Source organism: Dama dama, chromosome 15, assembly GCF_033118175.1.
Source record: "Dama dama isolate Ldn47 chromosome 15, ASM3311817v1, whole genome shotgun sequence".
NCBI lineage: Eukaryota > Metazoa > Chordata > Mammalia > Artiodactyla > Cervidae > Dama > Dama dama.
The window spans coordinates 69863176-69886873 of record NC_083695.1 but is presented as its reverse complement, the minus strand read 5'-3'; the positions used below and the strand labels follow the sequence as shown (position 1 = coordinate 69886873).

General features: G+C 48.4%; 2 protein-coding genes across 6 annotated transcripts in view; both read right to left on the bottom strand.

Annotated features, from left to right (window-relative positions):
- The window catches only part of WBP1L (WW domain binding protein 1 like), a 57774-nt gene extending 56268 nt beyond the window's left edge, over positions 1-1506 (bottom strand). The window contains exon 1 of the mRNA XM_061162499.1: positions 1303-1506. Coding sequence (XP_061018482.1) covers positions 1303-1392 — 90 coding nt within the window. The 5' untranslated portion in view covers positions 1393-1506. The remainder of the gene's footprint in view (positions 1-1302) is intronic.
- Positions 1507-5519: 4013 nt separating this feature from the next.
- On the bottom strand, positions 5520-23633 carry SFXN2 (sideroflexin 2). Of its 5 annotated transcripts, XM_061162494.1 has the most exons (14): positions 23506-23624; positions 20581-20718; positions 15751-15798; positions 15318-15479; positions 14976-15146; positions 13767-13865; positions 12956-13031; positions 12548-12633; positions 11222-11282; positions 10805-10871; positions 10139-10188; positions 9788-9837; positions 7707-7754; positions 5520-6845 (listed from the first exon to the last, which is right to left on the bottom strand). In XM_061162494.1, exons 4-14 carry the CDS (start codon positions 15476-15478, stop codon positions 6746-6748), a joined length of 969 nt encoding a protein of 322 aa, XP_061018477.1. In that variant the 5' UTR covers position 15479; positions 15751-15798; positions 20581-20718; positions 23506-23624; the 3' UTR covers positions 5520-6745. The 5 variants fall into 5 exon arrangements, with proteins under 5 accessions (XP_061018477.1, XP_061018479.1, XP_061018480.1 ...); XM_061162496.1 differs by lacking the exon at positions 15751-15798; XM_061162497.1 differs by lacking the exon at positions 20581-20718 and having other exon boundaries at positions 23506-23599.
- Between the last annotated feature and the right edge of the window lie 65 nt (positions 23634-23698).

The window sequence follows — 23698 nt, the reverse complement described above, 5'->3', positions numbered from 1 at the left end:
TAGATAACTCTATAGACACAGAAGGTAGACTGATGTTTGCCAGGGGCTGTGGGGAGGCGGAACAGGGAGGAACTGCTTAATGATAGGGGGTTTTCTTCCCAAGTGATGAAAATATTCTGGAACTAGATTGAGGCAGTGGTTGCTCAACACTGTGAATGTACTAAACACCACTGATTTGTTCACCTTAAAATGGTCAAATGGTTTTAAACGATTTATGTTATATAAATTTTATCTCTTTAAAAAAAATTAATGTTTTAAATAGAGGATACTAATGGGCGTAACATTATGCTCACAAATTCCTAGGAAAAACGGTAAGTGTTTTTGCTGGCATTCTGCTGCTACTCTTGACCACACCAAGTTCAAGTGCTAAGCTATACTATATAGACTCTGTCATCTTGCTCTGTGTGTCTGTGTGTGCAGGCCTTTCTGAAGAGACAGAGAAAATAGAACAGTAGAGCCTTGCCAAATGCAAAGAAGGGAAGGAGGGTGATTCCCCCTACTGCACCCCACCCAACCTGGCACCAAGAGTAACGCTCCCATTAAGAGTTTCGAAATGCCAGCAGCGGCTGAAATCTGCACAAGCCACCTAGCAAGAAAAGCTAGGGGGCTCCATTTGTTGGCCGTATTGGCACCAGCACCACCCTCTGCTCCAAACTCCGAGCTGGCCCAGGACAGCATCAGTCACTGGCTTCCCCAGGCCAGCCAGCCTAATACTAAGAACTTGTTACAGCTCAGGTGTGCGCCGCTGCTGAGGGGTCCCAGGCTACTTCATCCCACCTGCCTTCCGAGAGTCCCGCCTCCAACACCACTTAAAATGGGGCAAGAGGCCCCTAGAACATACCCCGATCCAGCTGGAAATAGGTATCCTCTCAGCCCCACCGCCCTCTCAGGCCGCCTCAATAACCCACGTACCCCTACCCGCACCGACGGACACGCGGCACCGCTGCCTCACAGACCTGCTCCACTGGAGGACACGAATGCGCTCCCCACACACACCCCGCTTGATACCACTATCCATTCACAATCATTCCCCCACCCACCTGACTGAACTGCCGCCTCAAACGCCCCTCAACTCGCTTGGTATCATGCCTCTGCCTCCTCCCTGATACCAAAACCGTCACAGGTGTCCCTCGGCTAAACATCGACGCCCCCTCAGATCCTGTCCACTCAAGCATGGGTGACCATCTCAGCAGCCCGCAACTCTTGGTAACAACGTTCCTTCAGGCCCTCTCGAGCCACGCCTCGACGACCCCGAGGCCCCCAGCTTGGCCCCTCAGGCCGCCACACGACCCTCCCCCTTACCTGCGGGGGTTCAGCCCTGACTGACAGGGGGCTGGGCAGCGCCTGGAGGAGCAGGAGCGCCATGCCACCCAGGAGCCTTCTCCTCGCCATCCCCCTCCTGCTCCTGCTCCTCCGCCACGGCGCCGCCACCTCCCTCCTCCTCCTCCCTCTCCTCCTCTTCCCTGTTCTTCCTTCTTCCCTTCTTTTCCTGTTTCACTCTCCCCTCCCGTTTCCGGCTCCGCTCCACCCGGCCCCAGCCCAAACGCCCTCCCAGACGCTGGGGTGGTTCTCCAGTTCCTACGCTTCATTGGCCCTTGCCCTTCGTCCATTGGTTAAAAAAGCTGTCGATCAAATCGAAGTTCCGCCTCCGTATGAAGACGGAAAACCGGAGAAATTCAGCCAATGGAAAGTAGGAGGAAGCCGGGCCATCTTGAGTGCTGGGAGGCGGTATAAACGCGTCCGCTCGGCAGAGAGTGGCGGAAGTAGCTCCGACGGGGGGCGGGACCATCCAAAACGTGGGTTGAAAAGGCTAAGTCTGATATTTACCATCTTGAGTGTGGCGGAAGTATTAGATTTCCACGGTTTAGCAAAGAGGTTTGGTAATTCTAAAGAGTGTTGGAAAATAAGTTACTTTTAGAAAGTAACCGGGCGCTTTCAAAGAAGGAGGCAACTGTAATCTACAAATCTCTTGATGTCTTTTGTCTTTAAGCACAGCCCCAGTACCAGGGTCGGTCCCTCTCTTCGTCTCAAATTGCTCAAGCAGCAGCTTAGGTCAATTTGAATTCCATGTCAGATAGTATCTTTACCTAAGGCACGGTGCTTTCTCAACCCAAGTTCTTGAGGGAGGAAATTTTGTTGACTCTACCTCAGAAATAGCTCCACTGTTTCAATCTGTGTTCTCATTTTCTGATTAAATACAAGACAGGCTTCCTGCTGCCTAGCCAGTTACTAATTCTTCCCTCTAGAATTCCTTTCACAGGTCAGAACAAGGGTGCTCTACTACCTAAAAGCAAATATCATTGTCTCAGGACTTCCCCTCTCAAAATACTTCAACTACCTACAGAATTTATCTTCCAAATTTATCAGTATGGTCCTTTCTGCATACTTCTTTATCTCACCTACTGCCACTACGTTTTCTGCGCACTCTGCTCATTCCCCACAGTTAAGAGATCCTCAACGTACTGTGCTAGACAGTAAACAGTACACTTAACTTCATTTACACATTATGCTGTGCTTATTAGCTCAGTCATGTCCGCCTCTTTGGGACCCCATGGACTGTAGCCCGCCAGGCTCCTTTGTCCATGAGGATTCTCCAGGCAAGAATACTGGAGTGGGTTGCCATGCCTTCCTCCAGGGCATCTTCCCAACCCAGGGATGAAAGCCAGGTCTCCTGCATTGCAGGCTGATTCTTTACCATCTGAGCCACCAGGGAAGCCCAAATACACATACAGTTTGCCCTTTACAAATTCCCAGTTCTCGCCCTCGTTTCTTCTGGATTCACAAAACACCAGACAGTGTATAGTTTCTACCTGCCTGACCCTTCCCACTAAATTTATAGCTTTTTGTATGGCCATACCATGTCTTACTCATTTTTCTTTTTTTTTAAAGAAATCCCTACAACCATGTACAGGGCCCAACCATGAGCTCAATCAATACTGGGAAAATAAACAAATGAAGACTCGCAGCAGACAAGCCAGCTTCCCTTAGCTGACAATATCCTCTCAAAAGTCTGCCAAAGCATTTTAGAGCCTGGCAGGGTCTAGCCAATAGCTGAGCCCAGGGGAGTTTGTTCTTGGCTTAAATGGTGGCAAAGTAGGAAACAGGTAAGTGAAGAAATTGGTTCTCTCTCTGTTGATCCTACTTTCCCAAGCGCTGCAAAGAGTGACGAGTATTTTTCCCAATCTTAAATCTCTTAGAAATGCATTCATTCCACAATCAAACTCCCTAGAGAAGAAAAGATCGAATAACAGGCAGGGGCCATATTATTCTCTTAGCGCAGAGTCTCAATCCCAGCCTCAAGGAGTTCAAGGAGTTTTAAGTCCTCCACATAAAAGTCAGTTATCACAGGTGGCCAAAAAGCACACAAAAAGATGCCTGACATCACTAATTGTTAGAGAAATGCAAATCAAAACTACAATGAGGTATTCCCTCATACCAGTCAGAATGATCATCCAAAAAAAAAAAAAAATCTACAAACAATAAATGCTGGAGAGGATGTGGAGAAAAGGGAACCCTCCTATACTGTTGGTGGGAATGTAAATTTGTACAGCTGTTATGGAGAGCATGAAGATTCCTTAAAAAACTAGAACAAAATAATGCCATTTGCAGCAACATGGATGGATCTAAAGATTGTCATAGTCAATGAAATAAGTCAGACACAGACAAATATCATATATCACTTATAGTGGAATCTTTAAAAAAAAAAAAAACAAGGGTTCAAATGAACTTATTTACAAAACAGAGTCACAGATGCAGAAAACAAACTTATGATCAATAGGGAATATGCAGGGGAAGGGATAAATTGGGGGATTGATATTGACATATACACACTAGTATATATAAAACAGATAACTAATAAGGACCTACTGTATAGCAGAGGGAATTTGACTCAATGCTCTGTAATGGCCTATATGGGAAAAGAACCTTAAAAAAGAGTAGATACATGTATAACTAATTGACTTTGCTGGACACCTGAAACTAACCCAACACTGTAAATCAACTATACTTCAACAAAATTTTAATTAAAAAAAAAAGCCAGACATCATTATCATTAGGCAACTCCAAAGGTTTCAATTTGACAAACAGAAAGGGATTCTGTCCTTTCTCAACTTCCTCTCTCTCTTCACCTGAGCTTGAACTGAGCTACAGGACAGGACAAACATGACACCCTGCCCAATCTGAACTAGAACTTCTCACTGAGGCATTTTAGTCACCCTCATCACCTTGTTCCACACCTCATAGGAGCCAACTCAAAGAAATCGGAGGCTTTTACAAGATCAAACTGAGATGCAGTTTGAGTGAACTTTTTAATCTGCCTCTAAACGGCAGTCACTCTCTACTCCAGACTTTTCCAAGAGTAATCGTCTATGAAGAAAGGAGGAATGCCAGGAGGCTTAAGGAGCTGGAAAAGTAAGAAGGTTGTGGATTCTTGAAAGAACCTCAGCTCAGAATTGCTGCCGAGTTCTGGCCAGCTCTGGTAATGTTTTTCCTATTTGCCTTTGGAACTGAGCAAAGCTGAAGGCAAATCTCCTGTCCCAAAGAAGCCAGCTCCAAAGACACAGGCTTTTCTGCTCAGATATCAGCCAAAGTTAAGTTGCATATGTTACAGAATAGCTGAACTTGGAAAATACTCTGAGTGAAAGAAGTCAGACACAGAAGACCACATAGTGTGTGAGTCCATCTATATGAAATGTCCAGAATAGGTTAATCCATAGCGACAGAAGATAGATGAGAGGTTGCCAGGGGCTGGGGGATGAGGGTATATGAATGACTACTAATGAGTACAGAGTTTCTTTCAGGAATAACGAAAATATTCTGGAATTAGAGAATAATGACAGTTGTATGAAATTACGAGTATGCTTAAAAACCACTGAACTGTATGCTTTCAAAGGATGAATTTCATGTTTTGTGAATTGTATTTTCATTTTTTTAAATGGGGGAAAAATCAAACTGCAGTCAGTGCTTTGACCTCAAGGAGGCAGCCCTTTCTCTTCAGAGCAGTGGTCCTTCAAAGTGGTCCGCAAAACAACAGTATCAGCATCACAATTACCAGAAACACAAATCCACAGGCTCCATCCCAGCCCCACAGAATTCGAAATTCTAGGGAGGAGGCCCTATAATCTGCCCTCCGGGTGAATCTCAGGCGTTTCTTAGGAACCATTACTCCAGAGTAGGGGACACCTTGTAGAGGGCCAAATAGTAAATATTTTAGGTTCTGCATGCCACCCCCATAGGGTCTCACACATCCTTCTTTTTTCACAACCTTTAAAAAATTTAAAAGCCATTCTTATTTCCCAGGAATATAAAAACAGGCAGACCTGAACCCTCAAGCCATGGTTTGCCAGCTCTCGCCCTCAAGCAACACATCCAGTCCAGGAAACACTCTAGAGCCTCCAGCAAAGGCAGGTAGATTTTTCCTCCATAATAAGGGAGACAAACAATGGCCTCTGGGCACCAGACAGGTTCCCCTCAGAGTTGTGATACCCTCCTCCATGCCAAGCCCAAAGTAAGAACAGATCTTGCTTTCCATCTAGGTTTTATTAACTCAGTGTGCAGACAGTTCATTGTGGTCTTTCAAGAAATGTATTCAATTCACAGTGATACCCTTTGATCAGTCAGTAAATTCTACTAGACAAAACTCATAAAGACATTGGCCCCAGGTTGGCTACAGCAGCCCCCTCTCCCTCAGGGGCTTCCAAAATAACCTAGAGCACCCTGGCGGGGAAGGGAGAGTGGCTACACTTGGCCGTGTGTCCTTTAAGGCTCTTTGGTCCTGGTTGGTTTTCCTCTCAGAGGCGTCCAAATAAAACTTCCCTTTCCTATTCAGTCCCCACCAGTCTTTCTTTGGTGTTTAACCCAACAGGCTGAGGAAGGGAGGCAGCCAGGAAATTATACCCACTGAAACATGCAGTTAATGCGTACCTATGCCCTTTTTTACCCAGTCAGTGGTTTTATCTTTCAGACACAGAGAAGCAGAATCAGATAATGATTTTAGGAGAACAAAGCCAGTATCAACAGACAGGGTCTGAAGCACCATGAAACTCTGCTGCCTCACTGTGTCCTGTTTTTTTTTGGGAGTGGGGAGAGGGTTGGCACTAAAAACTCCTGGGTGCCTGATAAAAACTCTCAAGGTTAGCAAGACTCCCAAAGAAGCTTTCTGGGGAGGAGAGTGGGCAAGAACAAAGAGGAGGTCCAAAGTGACCCAGCCTCTCCCCTCCCTCTTTTTGAGGGAGCCAGAACCACACCCCCTCCCGGCGGGGAGGGTGCCCTTGACTGAGAACAGATGAGGAGGAAGAGAAAGGGGGCCCTTCCTCAACCCCAGCTGGAACCAGAATCTCAGGTTTCTGAATTTATTCCGAACGGTTTACTTGAGCGTCACCCTCAGGACCTAGCACCTTCTCCCCGAGGGGGTCTCAGCTCCTGGTCTCTAGGAGATGGGGGTTCAGGAAGAGCAGATAGAAGCCTTGGCCTCTCTCCCCTTGGTCGCTTTTATCCTCTGGAGTCCAATAAACCCAGGTACCTGGGTAAAAGCATGAGGCATCCTCCCACTGCACCCCCTCACCCCCGAATCCAAGCCAGCCTGCAGGCCCTGTCGGCAAAGAGGAATGAGGCACAGGAATCCACAGCTGGTGTATGGACTGGTCCATGCTGGGGTGAGGCCTTCAGAGTCCCTTATTGAAGCAGACATAAGACACAGGTTCTCTGTGAGCTGGTATGTGGACTGGTCCGTACTGGGGTGAGGCCTTCAGAGGCCCTTATTGAAGTAGACATAAGGCACAGGTTCTCTGTACTTGGCCTTGATGGTGTCCTGGAGCTCAGGTTCCAGATAGGAAACCGGCAATTCACTGAGAAGAGAGAAGGGCGTTATGAGCCTGCCCCCTGGACGGACAGCAAATTTCCCTGAGATAAAATCCAACACAGTTGCCACCTCTAAGAAGCCCTTGCCCATTTTTCCATCAGAATTACAAATGGCTTCTATAGGGCACAGTATGTTGCTTTTTACTTTTTGGCTTTTTACTTCTGTTGAGCTCTGACTTCATTCTCCCTGGTGCCAAACTTCTACCTTCTCCAAGATTACAAGCACGGTGGTTGGAACACAGGAGAGGTGTAGATGACTACTGAGCTGGGAGTACTAGGAGAAGGGAGACGGGCATCTTCTCTGTATCCATTCAGGTTACATCTGGTCTCCTGGAGTCAGTCCTCTCCGCCACCCTGCCCCCGCCCGACACCCATCTGATGCTTCCCTTTCCCTTTGTCATCATCTCTTCTCAACCACCCCCTGCACCCTTCCCAGGACATGCAAGGGAAGCTGAGAGGTCCAAGGCATCCACCCTCCGGCAAACATCAGCCAGAATGAGTACCTACCCTCTTGTTCGATTTCAAAGACCAAATCCAGCCATGGGAGATGGGTCTAACAACTCAACCAGCAGGGACAGGAAGTCTCTTACTGTTCCCCTACCATCTTTCCAAGGCAGCCTGTGCTCCACTGGGAGTGAGCAAAATCCCTCTGCCCCCTTGGAGCTCTGTTTTGGTTTCCCATTCACCTGGAGTCAAGAGGCCCAGAGTTCACACTGACAGAGTTCACACTTGTCCCCGGACAGAGGCTGCCCTGCCTGCCCCTCCCTCTTCTTCAGGACAGCAGGCAGGTCAGCAAGAGCAGGGACAGGCAATTCAGTAAAAACAAGTAGGTAATGAACAGCTGATACCATTGCTGCGGGAACAGCCCACACGCCACTGGCACCATGAAGATGAGACTGGAAGAAAGGAGAAACCAAAGCATTAGGGGATGTCTGGCATCTCACAGACTCATCCACACCCCGTGGCTGAGATTCCCCAAAGGATGGGGGAGCTGAACCCAAAGTTTCTCTCCCTTCAACCCTTCTTCTGGTCTCTAGGTACCTGGAGATTTACTCCAGCACAGGATAAAACCAGCCCCCCTGCACCCCTCACCCCCACCCACCTGTCATTCTAGCAGATGAAGAAGGGAATGGAGACACCAGGAAGTGTGAGCAGCGGTGCTCATGACCATAGGTGCCCTCTGGTGTTCGGGGAAAGCAGGAGGGGTGTGAACTCAGGGTCAGGCTCCTGTACTTGCTGAACCCCCGGGCTGTTGGAGAACAATGAGGGCAGAGCCTCCGGAACTTCATGGGGCACACAAGGAATTCTAGGAGCTTGCTCAAATGCATTGCTAATTTAGTAGGTCCAGGAAAGGGCTTGAATCTTTATTCTCAAGTTCTCAGAGGATGTGGGCCCAGGACTACATTTTACGGAATGTGGGAATCTAATAGACCTGGGTTCAAGTCCCAGCTCTGCCACTTCTTAGCTGTGCAATCTGGGGCAAGCTCCCTCTGAGCCAGGGGAGGGAAGGCAAGAGTGCCTACTGGGCAGGGTTACTGTGAGGATTAAACAACGTAACACAAGGGACACATCCAGCCCATGGTAACTATTCCCTCAGTGGCAAATCAATTTGCAGAAGCCAGTCTGGTGGGGACTTCCCTGGTGGTTCAGTGGTAAAGAATCTGCCAGCCAATATAGGAGACACGGGTTCAATCCTTGATGGGAAGATCCCACATGCCTTGGAACAACTAAGCCCATGCACCTCTGACTACTGAGTCTGTGCTCTAGAGCCCAGGAGTCGCAACTACGGAGCCCGCTCAGCCTAGAGCCCGTGCTCTGTAACAAGAGGAGCCACTGCCATGAGAAGCTTGTGCACTGCAACTAGAGAGTAGCCCCTGCTCACTGCAACTAGAGAAAAGTCTGCACAGCCAAAAAAAAAAAGAAGACAGTCTAGCATAATGTTAGACTTATTAAGGATCCAATCTCAGTTCCAGCAATTACCAACTAGAGATGCTTGGGCAAGTCTCTTCATCTGGGAAAGGAGACGCTGACAGTATGTATACCTCGAGGGCTCAGGGAATCAGGTGAAATTATAGACAGGAAACATCAGCACAGTGGGGGCACACAGGAAACATCCAATACACACGAGCTTAGGTTGTGGTCATTAGCTCATGGCCTCACAAAGCACGATGAATGCTGGGACTTGTCCAGTCCAGGGCAGGCACCTAAGACCGCTGCTGGGAGTCATGGTACTTTCCTCCTGTGCGAGGCTGGGACACGTGACGGGCCCAGGCTGTGTCATTTTTCACGTCTCACTGTATTCGGATATATTGAAGTATAACTGACGTGTGCATGCCAAGTCACTTCAGTCATGTCCAGCTTTTTGCGATCCTATGGACTGTAGCCCACCAGGCTCCTCTGTCCATGGGATTCTCCAAGCAAGAATATTGGAGTGGGTTGCCATGCCCTCCCCTCTGGGGGACCTTCCCAACCCAGGGATTGAACCCGTATCTCTTAAGTCTCCTGCATTGGCAGGCAGGTCCTTCACCACTAGTGCCACCTGGGAAGCCCAGATGACAAGTAATACTGTGTAAATTCACCACTGGTGTGAGCTGACCCCTCTGTCACTTCACATAATTTTTATTTCTCTTTTGTGGTTGGATGATCTTATCATTTTTGTCTCTTCTCTAAAACTACTGCAGACCTAAGGCTGGAGGGGAGACCCTGGGGATGGAGGACACCCAAGGGTTCTGCTTTCCACCCCGGTGTGTGCACAGGGCCAGCGCAGCGCCCTTGGAAAGATGGGATGAGTCAGAGGGGCCACAGGTGTTCAAGCCTGGGTGCTTTTGAAGTCAGGTAAAGGAGTACACGTCTTCCCACATGGGTGACTCAGGAAGACAGATCTTGGGTGCCCCACCACAGACGCCAACTGAGAAAACATGTTACTCACAAGCACCCGGACAGCAGAACCTGCAAAGGGGCGTGCAGAACCCGGACTCTCTGTGCAGAAACAAGACAAAAGACAGACCCACGTGGGACTTACATACTTTGAGGTGAACCCCACATCAGCAAGCCAGCTAGAAACCCACAGGCAGGAAACCCTGGCTCTGCAGCGGAGGTGAGAGTCTCCTTGCTCTTAGCAGACAAGGCTGAGATTCGGGCAGCCAGGGCACTGGGAGGGGCCTTCCCGGAGTGCAGTGCAGGGATGGGAACGAGATGGAAGGGTGAGAGGGTCAGGGACCCCCAGCACGGGTGTGGTTGGGGCCCCGGGCAGTGAAGGTGCAAAGGAGAGTCCACTCACCTGCACGAAGCGCAGCTTCTCCAGTCTTTCCATGAGGACCGGCAGCAGAACTGGAAGAGGCAGGGAAAAGGCTGTGACACTTCCCCTTCTGAAGTCAGATCACAGACTGAGTGGTTCCCCCTCCTTACCCAGAAGTTCCAGAAAATACTTTTCTTTTTTTTTTTTTTTCAGAAAATACTTTTCATTGGGGAGAAGGATGTATAGGCATGGCCATACCCACTTCTCCCCCAAGTACCAGAAGAAGATGCTTCCCAGACTCCTCGACCTGCAGTCCTATAACCATAGGAGGATGGGTACCATGGGCCCAGAACACCCTTCTCACAACCAACCATCTTTGAAGCAAGTTTTGTATCCTGCTCTGTAACCTGTCCCTGCTGGAGGCAAAACCAGGGCAGGGAACTTATTTTCTCTACCACTATCTCCCCAACACATTGAAGGAACTTAAGAAATATTTGTTAAATGAAAACAACTTTCTCCACAAAATCTCTGATTAACTGACATTCCAGGATTTACAGTGTGACTCTCCAGTGGCTCTCAACACTCAAGCAAACCAGTTTGAGAAGAATGCCTACAGAGGCTGGGGTCCCACCCCCCACCCCAAGTGTGGCTGAGGTCTCCATCACATGAGCCAGGGTCCCCCAGGATTGGAGGGCTTCCCCATCTTACTCATGCCAGGGGCTGCCATGGTGATCCGAGAAATAACCACTTGGGTGATGCCTATGGCTGCAGCTCTCTGAGGACAGAAAAAAGTAAGCTGTCAGTTATGACTTCATACGGAGTCCACAGGCTGCATCAGAGGGCTGGGCCAGGGTCAAGAGTCACGGTCAGTCTGAGCTGGTAAAGGGGAAGGGATGGACCTGTCAGGGGTTAAGTGACCATACCTGACCCTCTCCCACCCAGCCACATTCTTATGGCTTCAGGACCAGAAATGACATGAACAGAGATATGGAGGGAAGACTGATGAGGAAGGAGGATGGCACTAGGGAAAAGGTTTTTAGCTCAGGCCTGCTCTGAGTGCTAAGAACAGGACAGGGTCTGAGAGGGAACTCCCTCCCCCCACCCCCAGGGCAGGCCTCTGCTCACCCGGGAATGACCGATCTCATTGTGGTTCCTGTCCTTCACACAGATTCCCTGGATGAGTTCCCTAAAACACAGACAGGAGGTGCTGGACTCGGGAAAGGGATGTGTTGGAAGCCCGCCAGCGATGTGACACACCAGGGGACCAGGGCCAGGGCATTCCAGCTCTAGGAAGCCACCTCCTGCAGCCTGGCCCTTGGAGCGGCCTTCCCCACTCCAGAGAGTGATACCACAGATATCTAGGAGAAAGGCTCAGAGAGCAAGTGCCAGGTCCCAGCTGCCTAGGCTGGATCTGGAAGCTGCAGAGCAAGTGTATGCTCCTGAGCAAGTTCCCTAGTCCTTCTAAAGACACAGTTACCCTCATCTGCAAAATGGGGATAATCACAGTGCCCACTTTATAGGATTCGGTGAGGATTAAACGGGATGATGCCTGCCAAGTGCTGGGTCCAATGCCTGACTCCATGACCCATCCACAAACATGAGCCGCTGTGGCTGTTATATTCAAGCCAGTACTCCATCCAAGACCAGGTGGGTGGTGGTGGGGACTCATTCATTCATTGGAAGGAGCAACTGGATGGTGGAGGGGAAGAGGAGTCGAGTAGAGAGCACACACGGCTGTTCTACGGTGTGCTCTTTCTACAAGGGTGATTGTGATCGCTTTCCATTGACTACTGGTCCTAAGAAAATGTGCCTTATGACATCGGTGATGACCAGGAAGGCATCGATGGCAACTGTGGGAACAGTAGCTAATGCTTAATATTACATTCCAGGTGCTATTTTGAGTGCTTTCATCAATTACATCATTAAATTTTGTGGCAGGGGAATATCTTTGCTTTCTCTAGTCAAGGAACAAGAGCTATGAGACACATTGGGTTTCTCCTTTCCCCTTTCCTGCTGTGAAGCTTAGAGCCTGGCAGCTGGAAAACATCTATCTACCCCTCTGGCTTCCCTCAGAGCCTCTTGGTTCTGTTTTATCTTTGGATACCTCGCTCTGCTGCATTTCATTCTGTGAGCCATCCCCAGGGCTCTGGAAGTAGGCCAAGTTCACGACTTAAATACAGTTGTAGTTGAAAGGACGTGAGCTGGTGCCAAACCCCGCAGGTCCATGCTAAACCTCCAAATCCATCCAGAGAATGACTCCCACAGCACTCATCACAGACAAAACCCAGGTCACCTGCCACTCCTGCAGCCATCACTATTGGAGCCACCGATCCTCGGATGCACCCTCCCCACCCCCACCTCAGCCACCAAAGCCACCCATTGCCTTGGCCGCCTGCCCTGTCCCTGCTGACCTTGCGGTTTACAGGGAGGAAAAGGGGTCCCTGTACTCACTGCTGGCGCATCATGGGGATGTTGACACAGTTAGCTGCGGCCACGGCGGCAAAGGGCACCCAGCGGCCCACCAGGGGCGGGGCTCTCTGTGGGGGAAGAGGACAAGGGGAGTAGGTCAGCTCCCTGGAAGATGGGGGTGGAAGGGGCTTTAGGACGATAAAATAAGAAATCAGACCTCACTACTGCCACATATCCTGACATCTAGTCAGGGAACCCAAATTCCCTCAAAGGCCGGAGAAAAACCAACGTGGGAGAGCCCTGCTGAACTTCCCACTACTTGGCTAGGCTCTGACCCAAACCCAACTCTTCCAGTCTGGGAAACCACCCATACCTGGGAAAAAAAAAGTTTTCCCTAGGACTTTGCTGCCCCCTTGTGACCACCATGTCCATAGCAGCCCCAGACTGTACCTTTGTCAACATGTTCATGCCCACAGCAGTGGCCACTGCGGTGGTTGTGGCTGTGATGTAGGAAACAGCCATCTGCCTAGTGGAGGAGAGAGATGTTTGGGAGTGGGGACTCCAGGTGGCTGAGGGCAGGACCAAAGCTTGAGTGATAAAGGCTGGAAATGTGGCTTCATGCCTGAAAACCTCAGCTTCAGCTTGGGATCTCCCTCCAACTCACTCAGATGCTCCGTTCAGTACATTAAACACACCAAGTGCCTGCCCGCTCAGAACCTCTGCATGCTGCCACTCCCTCTCCTGGGAATCTTTCCCCAGGCTCTTGCATGGCTAAGTCCTTACCTTTCAAAACTCAGCTGAAACATCAGCTCTGCAGAAAGGACTTCCCTGACCAGCCTACCTGTACAGACGCCCTTCTGCCATTCTCCAGCATGTCATCTGTTTATTTCCTTAATGGCAGCTATCACAGACTGAGACCATTATGCTTATTTTCCTAAAAAGAACTGAAACTCCAGAGACCACACATGTCTTACTCAAATGTATACCCTGCCCCTAGGACCCTGTCCAACACCTAATACACACTCTAGACATATTGGTAGCATGAATGAATGAGTGAATGTTGAATTCATCTAGGAAGAAGATACTCTCCTAGTCCACCTAGTACTTCCAAACCCTGAAAAGAGAGACCTGGTCACCCACCCAGGGCAGGCCCCACCCAGGGAGGACAGACAGCCCTGGAACCCCTTAAGAAGGGCTGTTCCCCCCAAGGCAAGAAGACAGCTCCAGGCCCACACAGACAGCAGGGGTTCAGGCCTCCTACCTGACCGACGTAGGGGAAGCCGCATTCCTGTTGGTGTAGTTGACTAAGGCATTGAAGGACTGGTTCACCCACTGCCAGAAGATCACTGCTGGCATCGTTCTACCAGGAGAGAGGCGGAGGGAGGCAGGAAGAGGATGGGAGGAGGGCTTGGGGACACCAATCAAACCTGCCACTCCCCAGGCCATTCCCATGCTGTCTCCTGTACCTGCTCTTCTGCACAGGTTGCCCCTCTGCCTGGAACATCCACATCCCCAGCCTCTTGGTATACGGCTGAATCCTGCTCTCTGGAGAGATCTCTTCTTCCTTGGAACCTTCCTGACCCTTCCCCTGTCCTTCCTGAGACACAGTTAGTCATTCTATGATGTCTGCTCCCACCACCCCATATTCTGCCCCCAGCCTACCACTTGGCAAGCTAGACTGTAACTGTTTCCTTCTTGGTCTCAACAAAACTGGGTGCTCCTTGAGGGGTGGGCTTCGCTGGTGGCTCAGACAGTAAAGAATCTGCCTGCAATGTGGGAGACCCAGGTTTGATCCCCAGGTCAGGAAGATCCCCTGGAAGAGGGCATGGCAACCCACTCCAGTATTCTTGCGTGGAGAATTCTATGGACAGAGGAGCCTGGTGAGCTACAGTCCATGAGGTCACAAAGAGTCAGACACAACTGAGCGACTAACACTTTTACTTTCTACCTGGCCCAAGGTCTGGCTCAACAATTGGCTAACCGAATGTGTTAGGGAGGGAAGAGGTGGAGGGAAAAGAGGAAGGGGAACAGAGAAAGTCTCTCTCCAACTGGACTGAAAGTGTCTTCCCATTTTTTAATTTTTTGGATATTATGTTATAAAAATACATTAAATTCATTGTTCAATAAGTACTTTTTAAAGGAGTAGAAGAGTTCAGTCATTGAGTGTTCTAGACAGAACTGCCTCAGTTCATATAGCCAGGCACCACTATTTCCTGGCTGGTGCACATGGGCAAGTTACATAACCTCTCTAGAACTGCAGTTCTTCATCTGTAAAATAAAGATGAAAACAGTACCTCTCTGTAGGGCTGCTGAGATTAAATGAGGTGATATATGCGAACAATTGAACACAGTGTCTGGTATCCGGTAAAGATGGAATCAGTAAAGATGGCTATTACTATTATCCTACTATGGCTCCCTCCCTAGCAGGTCTAAGTGGCGCCCCTGCCACTGCCTTGCTCCCCAGTCGCACCTGTAGAACTGGAGCATGAAGCCCGTGATGATCATGCCGCCGGGGACCTGGAAGGACATCCGCCCAATGACATTCATCTTGTCCCCAGTGTCAGGGTGGAAGGCCGAGTCGTACAGCTTCTTAGCATAGAAAAGCTGCTCCACCTGGGTGCCCGGGGGCACAGTCCCCATCCTGTCACCCAAAGACAACAGGCGGGCGTTACCTCCCAACCTCCGCCCTGAGTCATCCTGCTCTTGGTTCCCCCACCTCCCTGAGCTCTCTGCCTATCCCCTCATCTTCCATTTCCACCTGTCCCCTAGGGCACCCACCGATGCTGTCCTGGCCCATCCCCCAGCCGCTCACCTGCTCTGCTCCACCATCACTTTGGCCCAGTCCAGCTCCCGCTCTGGTACCAGGACTGTGCGGGGGTCCGTGATATTGAAGAAGTGCTTCACCCGCCCCAGGAAAGTGCACTGGTCCCAACGGGGGGCATCGATGTTAAAGTCAGACAGGTCAGCCTCCATCCTGCCCATACACAAAATTGTGAACTTCAGAACAGAGGGAAAATGAGGACTGTCCCCCGAATCAAAACCTTCCCCAGAGGCCCTGAGCACCTCCCACTATAGGAGACAGACAGCTCACCCCAGCCACTAGCATCGCCTCACTCAGGTCAAGAAGAGCCCAGTGAACTGTCACCCATCTGGGCCACTGGACACCAAATGTTTCCTGAGTGCCTGCCAGTGGCCAGCCCAGGGCGTGATCATGCGGGGGGAAAGAAAGGGGAAAGGGACAATACCGGGTCTGTCCTTGGGGAGCTGAGTCTGACTGGGGAACAAAAGCCCACCTGTGGAACAGCAGATAACACAGACGGTTACGATAAGCACAAGCTAAGAGGAAGCTGAGTTGGGGACGGGGTCACAAAAATCAAGGGGGGCTTCCCAAAAGAAGTGGAATGTGGGTGAAGCCCCAGAAGGTAGGAGAGATCATTCTGCAGGAGAAAAGGCATGGGGTCACATCGAAAGTAGAAACAGTCACAGATAAAGATGGAAATGGGGATCTTCCCTGGTGGTCCAGTGACTAAGACTCCTGTGCTCCCAAGGCAGGAAGCCCGTGTTTGTTTCCTGGTCAGGAATTAGATCCCACATGCCACTAAGAGTTTGTATTTCACAATGAAAAGTCCTGAATGCCACAACTAAAGATCCCACATGGTGCAACTAAAGATCCACATGCCACAATGAAGACCCAGTACAGCTGAATAAATAAATAAATGCATATTTTGAAAAACTGAATGGGAGTTTCCTTGGTGGTCCAGTGGTTAAAAGTCCCCCTGCCAATGCAGAGGATACAGGTTCGATCCCTGCTAAGGGAAGACCCCATATGCTGTGGGGCAACTAAGCCCATGTGCTGTTAACTACTGAGCCTGCATGCCTTAGAGCCCATGCTCCACAATGGTGCGGCAATAAGAAGTCAGCGCACCACAGCTAGAGAGTAGCCCCTGCTTGTCACAACCAGAGAAAGCCTGTACATAGCAATAAAGACCCAGTGCAGCCCAAAATAAAATAAATAAATATTTACTTAAAAAAAAAAAAAGAAGGAATGACAACAATGCTATAATAGATGGGATAGAGAAGCTGGGAAGACTCTAAGGTACTTGGACTACCCGTGATGTGGGACAGTATAATTTGAAAGTGGGCTTGGACTAGTTGTAAATATATACGGCAAACTTTAGGGCAACCACTAAAAAAAATTTTCAAAAGACGTATGATCTATATGCCAAAGAGGAGAAAAAAATAGTCATGTAAAAAAGCTATGGCTTTTGAACTTCTGCCTGAAAGTTTCAGGAAGCCACTAACAAATTTTAGGAAGAATGATAAGATTAGATGTGTAGTTTAGAAAGAACAGTCTAGGCAGTTACATGGTAAACAGGGTGTGGCAAGACCTCAGAGGATGCTGAGACCAGCTGGAAGGGAACCCCCAAGAATCCAGGCAAGAAGAAATGGGGCTCAAGTGAACCCAGATGCACCAGATCTGGAAGGAAGACCAAAAGCAGAGAAGCTTTTAAAGTAGCCAAATCTGAGGATGTGCCAAGTGACTGGGTATAGCAAGAATTCTATCAGTCAGAGCTCAACCACAGAAACGAAATCAACAGAAGATCTACCTACCTGTCTGTCTACCTACCTCTTAGAATTCCTAACCTCAGGTTGGAGGGGGCCCAGCCCTTTTTTAAAGGGATTCCATCTGATTAAGTCAGGCCACCCAGGATAATCTCCCCTTAGATTAACTCAAAGCCAACCAATTAGGGACTTTAATTACATTTGTAAGATCCCTTCTCCACAGTATGTGACTCAGCGTTTGGTCTAATAACCAAAAGAAGGCATGTGGATGTTACAAAGTGACTACTTCTCCCTCAGCAGCCCCTCAAACTGGAAGCAGAGCAGAGAGGGAGTCCTGGTGAGTTCCTCTGGTCATCACAATATCTAGAGCGATAGAGTTTCTGACTGGGACAGTAACATGCTGAGAATACAGAAAAACTGGCTTTAAGGGAGAAAACATTGAGTTAGAGTTTCCTCATGTTGAGTTTCAAGTGCTACGAGACTTCCTCAAATGCAAGAGGCTGCCATCTGTCTCAGAAAGTGAAGTTGCTCAGTCGTGTCCAACTCTGCGACCCCATGGACTGTAGCCTACCAGGGTCCCCCGTCCATGGGATTTTCCAGGCCAGAATACTGGAGTGAGTTGCCATTTCCTTCTCCAAGAGATCTTCCCAACCCAGGGACTGAACCCGGGTCTCCTGCAGTAGGCAGACACTTTACCGTCTGAGCCACCAGGGAAGTCCTCATGCTGCTTCTTTGCAAATGCCGGTCCAGGATGCTCTTCCTCTCCCTCTTCACTAAATAATACCTGCTCATCTGTTTGTTTGTTTTCTTAAGGAATAATTTTGAGACTTAACTTCTATATCTTCTTCTACTATATCATTTGTCTTTTTTTCTTGGAAAAAAAAAAAATCACCTGAGAATCTTCCATATATATTGAATTACAAGTTCACAGGCACGCCTTGAGCAGTCTTCTTCAAAGTTTGCTGAGGTGCTGCCCCCTGAAGAGCTGGCAGGCAGGACACTGGATGAGCTGGAATGCTGAGTCAGTGGGCTGATGAAACTCACCAGGAAGCCACTGAGATTCTGGGGAGCTGCGTACCGGGATGCTGAGGGAACTCAACCGGACGCTGCCAGGTAGGGTGTTGTTGAAACTTGACAGGAGGCAAGCACCCAGGCACCGGGAAGACTACCTTTTCCTCATCGGTGCTCCTCCAGCGCCCTCTACTGGTAGAACTTAAAATCATATCAGAGGGCAAAGGAAAAAGGTTTTACATCGTCCAGGATCACAAGGCCCGATGAAGAAGGGTCGATTTGGAGCTAAGGAGCAATAAGCTAACCGGCACTGATACACAACTTACTTTTTTGCTTCGCATCTTAGAGAATTCTCCATTTTATATATACAGCTCCATCTCACTCTTTAATTATTACATACTATTCCATGTGCCTTAATTTCATCCTTTGGTAGACATTTGGGTTATTCTCAATTTTTCACTGCTGAGAGTATCCTTATACACATTACTTTGTGTATATGGCAACTATATCTTATCTTTTTTTTTTTTTTTTTGACTGCATCATGTGGGATCTTAGTTCCCTGGTGTGCATGCTAAGTTTCTTCAGTCATGTCCGACTCTTTGCAAACCCCATGACCTGTAACCCACCAGGCTCCTCTGTCTGCGGGACTCTCCAGGTAAGAATACTGAATGGGCTGCCATGCCCTCCTCCAGGGAGTCTTCCCGACCCAGGGATCAAATCCACATCTCTTATGTCTCCTGCACTGGCAAGCAGGTTCTTTACCACTAGCACCCCCTGGGAAACCCCTTAGTTCCCTCCCGGACCAGGGATCAAATCTGCACCCCCTGAATTGGAAGTGTAGTCTTAACCACTGGACCATCAGGGAAATGCCACAACTATAGCTTTAAGATAGATTTCTAGAAGTGAAATTGCTGGATCAAAGGATGTACATGTTTTAAATGAAATCTTTATAAATATAATTCAAATTGATTTTTCCACCAGTTGTATATGATAATGCTCCTTTAGTCAAACTTTTACCAAAATGGATAAATAAATCTTTTCTTCCTTTCCAATATGATGGGCAGAAATAATATTGTTATTTTCATTTATATTTCTTTTTTAAATTTATTTAAAAAAATTTTTTTGGCAGCACTGTGCAACATGTTGGATCTTAGTTCCCTTACTAGGAATCGAACCTGTGCCCCCTGCAGTGGAAGTACAGAATCTAAACCACTGGACCATCAGAGAAGCTCCTAAATTGTATTTTCTTGATTCTTTTTTTGTTTTTTAATTTTCTTGATTCTTAATGAGATTAAGCATCTATTCATGTTTTTGGCCATTTGTTTTTCTCATTCTGAAAACTTTAAGTTACAGAAGTAATTTTTGTAATAATTCAGTGCCAAAGTATATAAAGTGAAAATGATAGTGGTTAACATATTTTTTAAAAAAAAAAGCTAGGTGGACTTCCCTGGTGGTCCAGTTTAAGACTTCACACTTCCACTGCAGGGGGCACGAGTTCTATCCTTGGTTGGAGAATCCAGATCCTGCATGCCACGTATTGTGGCCAAAAGAAAGTAATTAAAAAATAAAAGCAATCTTCTTGAGTTATACAATCATGTAGATCCAAGGCACTCACAAACTTGAGCAAACAAAGCCAGGATTTCCCATTAGAGAAAGGAAACATATTGCTGACGGAAGCCATAGACTTAATAAAGAATAAATGTTTTATATTATATAGTAGAATGAAAGGGAACTTCCACTCAAGACACTACCTCAGTAAAGACCCATGGGTTATTACAGCTGCAAGGGAAGTTACAGCAAAGTCACCTCAGAATAAATAGCAGCCTTAAAAGCAGGTGCATTAGCAAGTAATCTCAAGGACTCCCCTGCCCTCCCCCAAAAGTAGCCTTTTGCTCTGCAGAGACAGTGTGAATGACAAGCACCTACCCACCCCTCAGATCTTGGTTGAAACCTTTGCTCAGAGAAGTCTCTGAAGGAGCCCTTCCTCCCTCGCATGCACGGCTATGAGCTCCTGGCTCTGTACTTGTCCTTCAGAGCCATGCCATGTGTGATAGTATGGTTTTACCTGAATTAATGCCCACCGTCCCACACTAGGCCATTAGCTCCTTAAAGCCAGGAGTCGTGTCCATGTTGCTCACCACCGTTGCCTCAATGCCCAGCAAAGCAACTCGAGTATTTGCTAAAGAAGAGGTCCAGTCAGTCGGCAATTCGATATTTGGGCTTAAAACCCAGCACGGAGACCAGGGTTAGAAGTAAAACAGGGAGGGAGCAACATGGGGGTGGTTTAAGATAAAGTTTTCAAACGAGAAAATGCAGACTGGGAAGAGCAGTGATCCAAGGAAATACCAGGAAGACCACTATATTTAAGAGGTAACCCATCAAAAATCTGAGCACAACTAGAGAGGGAGCAGGCAGAAGCAGCCAACAGATGAGGTAGAGCGAAAGCAGACATCAACTTTTAGACTGTTAAGGTGGGGGACACGTCCCCCTCTCACACCTACCAGAGCCCAGGAGAAGCTCCAGGCTCTGTCCTTTAAGGACAGGCTGACGTGGCTCCTGCAGGGGGGCTGGTCCAAAGACCAAAGGCATTTCACCCAGTCCCAGTTGAAGCCAGGAGGGGGAAAGAGTTCCCCTTTATTCTAGAGGAAGGAAAAACAGTAAGCCTTGGCTTATAGAGCCTCACACTTGCACCAGATGGAGACAGTCCCAATGTTATGCCTCCCCTTCAACACACACAACACACACACTTCTCGGCCATCCCTCTCCACTCTCAACTGAACAATCCAACATTGGAAAATCCTCTTTCTTTCACAGTGAAAGCACTTCTACCATGAAGGGGTAATCATTTGCTAAGTCATGCAAGAATCTTTGCCTTCATTACCAGGGAACATCCTTGTCCTCTCTTACGTAAAACATAAAAGGAAAAAAAAAATCTAAATTCTATGTCTTAGAAATTTTTTTTTTCCCATTTTTTTTTTTCCCATTCCATTGGCCCCCAAGGGGACAGTTCTGTGATTCCTTCAGGGCAAACTCAAGCCCTTCGGTTACATAATCCCATAGTATCTTGTCCTCATTTGCAGCACGAGGGACTTTTGTAATTGTCACTTTCTTGATGTTTATTAGTGTAAAATCTGCCTCCCCTGACAGACGTAAGGTGCATGCTATAGTCCTCATCTGCCCTCTAAAAACACTTACTGCCTGCACGGAATGCATTCCGACTTATTCTTGGGTTCTCCAGACATCAAGGATGTCCCCCACATCTTTTCTTTTTTTGTCAAACTCAGAACCTGCCTTTGTTACAAAAGTAAGAACAGGCTTTGTTTCATGAAGCTGCAAACTGTCTACCCCTCCTATACTGAGTCCTACTGGTCGCTGAGTTTTCAGCAGTTACACTCCGTCTTCCTACACAAGCCATATCTAATACTTCCTAAAAAGGTGACTATGATATCCAGGGTTCCACTACAGGGAATGGGGGAGAGGTGGAAATCAAACAGGTGACTGACCAATACTTCCCTTTCCTTCTAGGATTAGAGAATGTCACAGCTCAAAAACATTAGGGATCCAAGATCTCAGCTTACAGATGAAGAAACTGATGCCAAGGAGGTTCCCATGCATTGAGCTAGCGTGGTGAGCATTTATGGCACACATGGTCCTGCACTGTGGCAGATACAAATGTGAGCAGGAAACAGATGTAGTCTTATTTATCCAAAAATCTGATAACAGCTAGGGCCGTATTTTCCCAAGGTTATAAGGCTTAGACAGGAATTCCTTGACGGTCCAACGGTTAGGACTCCACCCTTCACTGCCAAGGGGGCAGTGCAGAGTGGACAAAAAAAAAAGAGATAGAGACCACAAAGTCACAAGGCTTAGAGTCACCTAGATGGGTCCTCTTATCCATTAAAAGGTGCTTGTCTCAAGAAAGAGAGAAAAGGAGGGAAGAAGGGAAAATATTTTAAAAATTATATAACCTACTAATTCTCCTTAAGCAATGCTCGTCCTTCCAGGGAGAGCTGATTTTCTCAAGCAGACAGTATCAGAGTTTGGGAAACAGGCTTTCCAAACTCTTCTAGAGCGTCCTTTTGCAAGGGCGGGGAAGCACCCAAGATCTCCTATTTGAATCCCCTACTAGGGGGAAAAAAACAAAACATCATTGCTGGTACTCCCATCAGAGGAAGATCAAGGCAGTCAAAGACTCAAGCAGTTCAAACACAAAGTCCACTGAGATGTCAAGGGCTGGTGTCAAGGCTACCTAGCTCAACTCGGAGAATGAGATTAATAATTAAACCAGCAGACCCTGGTAGTATATGCCTATGTACAATCAAATGACTCCCTGGCAGCCATGATGTTAGACTCCAAGCAATTTCGGAAGAGAAGTCTGCTTTGCCTTTTTCACAGAAGAACCAGCAGGTTAGAGACAGGTGGAAATTTGACTTGAATACATAAATTGTTAAGAACCATTCAGGGAAAATCTGCCTTCATTCCAACGATCTTAACTAGGCTGAAAGCCTGCTGGTCTTAAAAGCAGCAAAGCCCAAAACCTGAAGGAAACTATTAACAATAACTAAGCCCAGGGACTTTCCAGGCATTCCAGTGGTTAAGACTCTGCTTCCACTGCAACGGCACAGGTTTAATCCCTGGTTGGGGAGCAAAGATCCCCACATGCCACGCAAGGAGTGGCCAAAAATAATAATTCCTCAAGAGTCAGAAAGTACTGGATTCAAGTCCCCACTCTTAACCCTTTAAATAACCAATTTCTAGGGCTGTGAGAATGAAATGAAATCTTGTATGAAAAGCATCTCACTAGGAAGGAAGTAACTTCCAGGAGGGCAGATTGAGCCCCCTGCTGTGTCTCCAGAGTATAGACTAGGACCTGGCACAAATATGGTAACTCTTCTTCCTGTCCTCTGCAAGGGGAAGGGGTGGGAAATAGCACCCAGAATCTCTCTCACTCTTTCTTGCCTAGAAGTGGAGGCCCATTTTTGCCTCCTTCAGGGCTGCAGGCGGCGCACCGACCCTGCCAACTTAGTTCAGCAAAGCCAACCATCCCAAACGCCTTTCACCCCCGTAAGCGATCAGCTCATCCCAGCCCTCACGGCCAGTCCTCAGGCAGCTTCTCGCCCTCCTGTAGGCAGCCTCCCACCACGAGGACTCCTCCAGCCCGGATTCTAACACAGATGTGTGGAGACGGGTGCGCAACCCATAACGCCCCCGTTCCTCAGCCTGGCACACGAAGGTACTGGAGGCCATAAAGAGGTCCACAGGTAGCTCCTTCTCTTGCCACGTGGCTTTGGCAGGTGGAAGCCCAGCCCGCGCTGCAGCCTCGCCTGGGCAGAGTCAGGACAGAAACGCAAACTCCCTCCTGGGCTGTAGGGAATAAAACCTGGCACAGGTAGATGTTGCAGGAGGCCTCCTCTCAAGATCCTTACCTGGTCCCGGGAGAAACGCACTGACACAGCTGCTTCCAGAAGCAGCGCGCTTTGGCAGCCAGGCCAGGATGCACTTCTGGCCTCCGTCCGGGAACCTCCCCTCGCCCCGCCCTCACGCCCTCCCTCTGGACCAATCACAAGCCGGGTGGCCCCCGCCGGCCACGTGGGCGAGGTTTCACCATTCCCCAGGTCT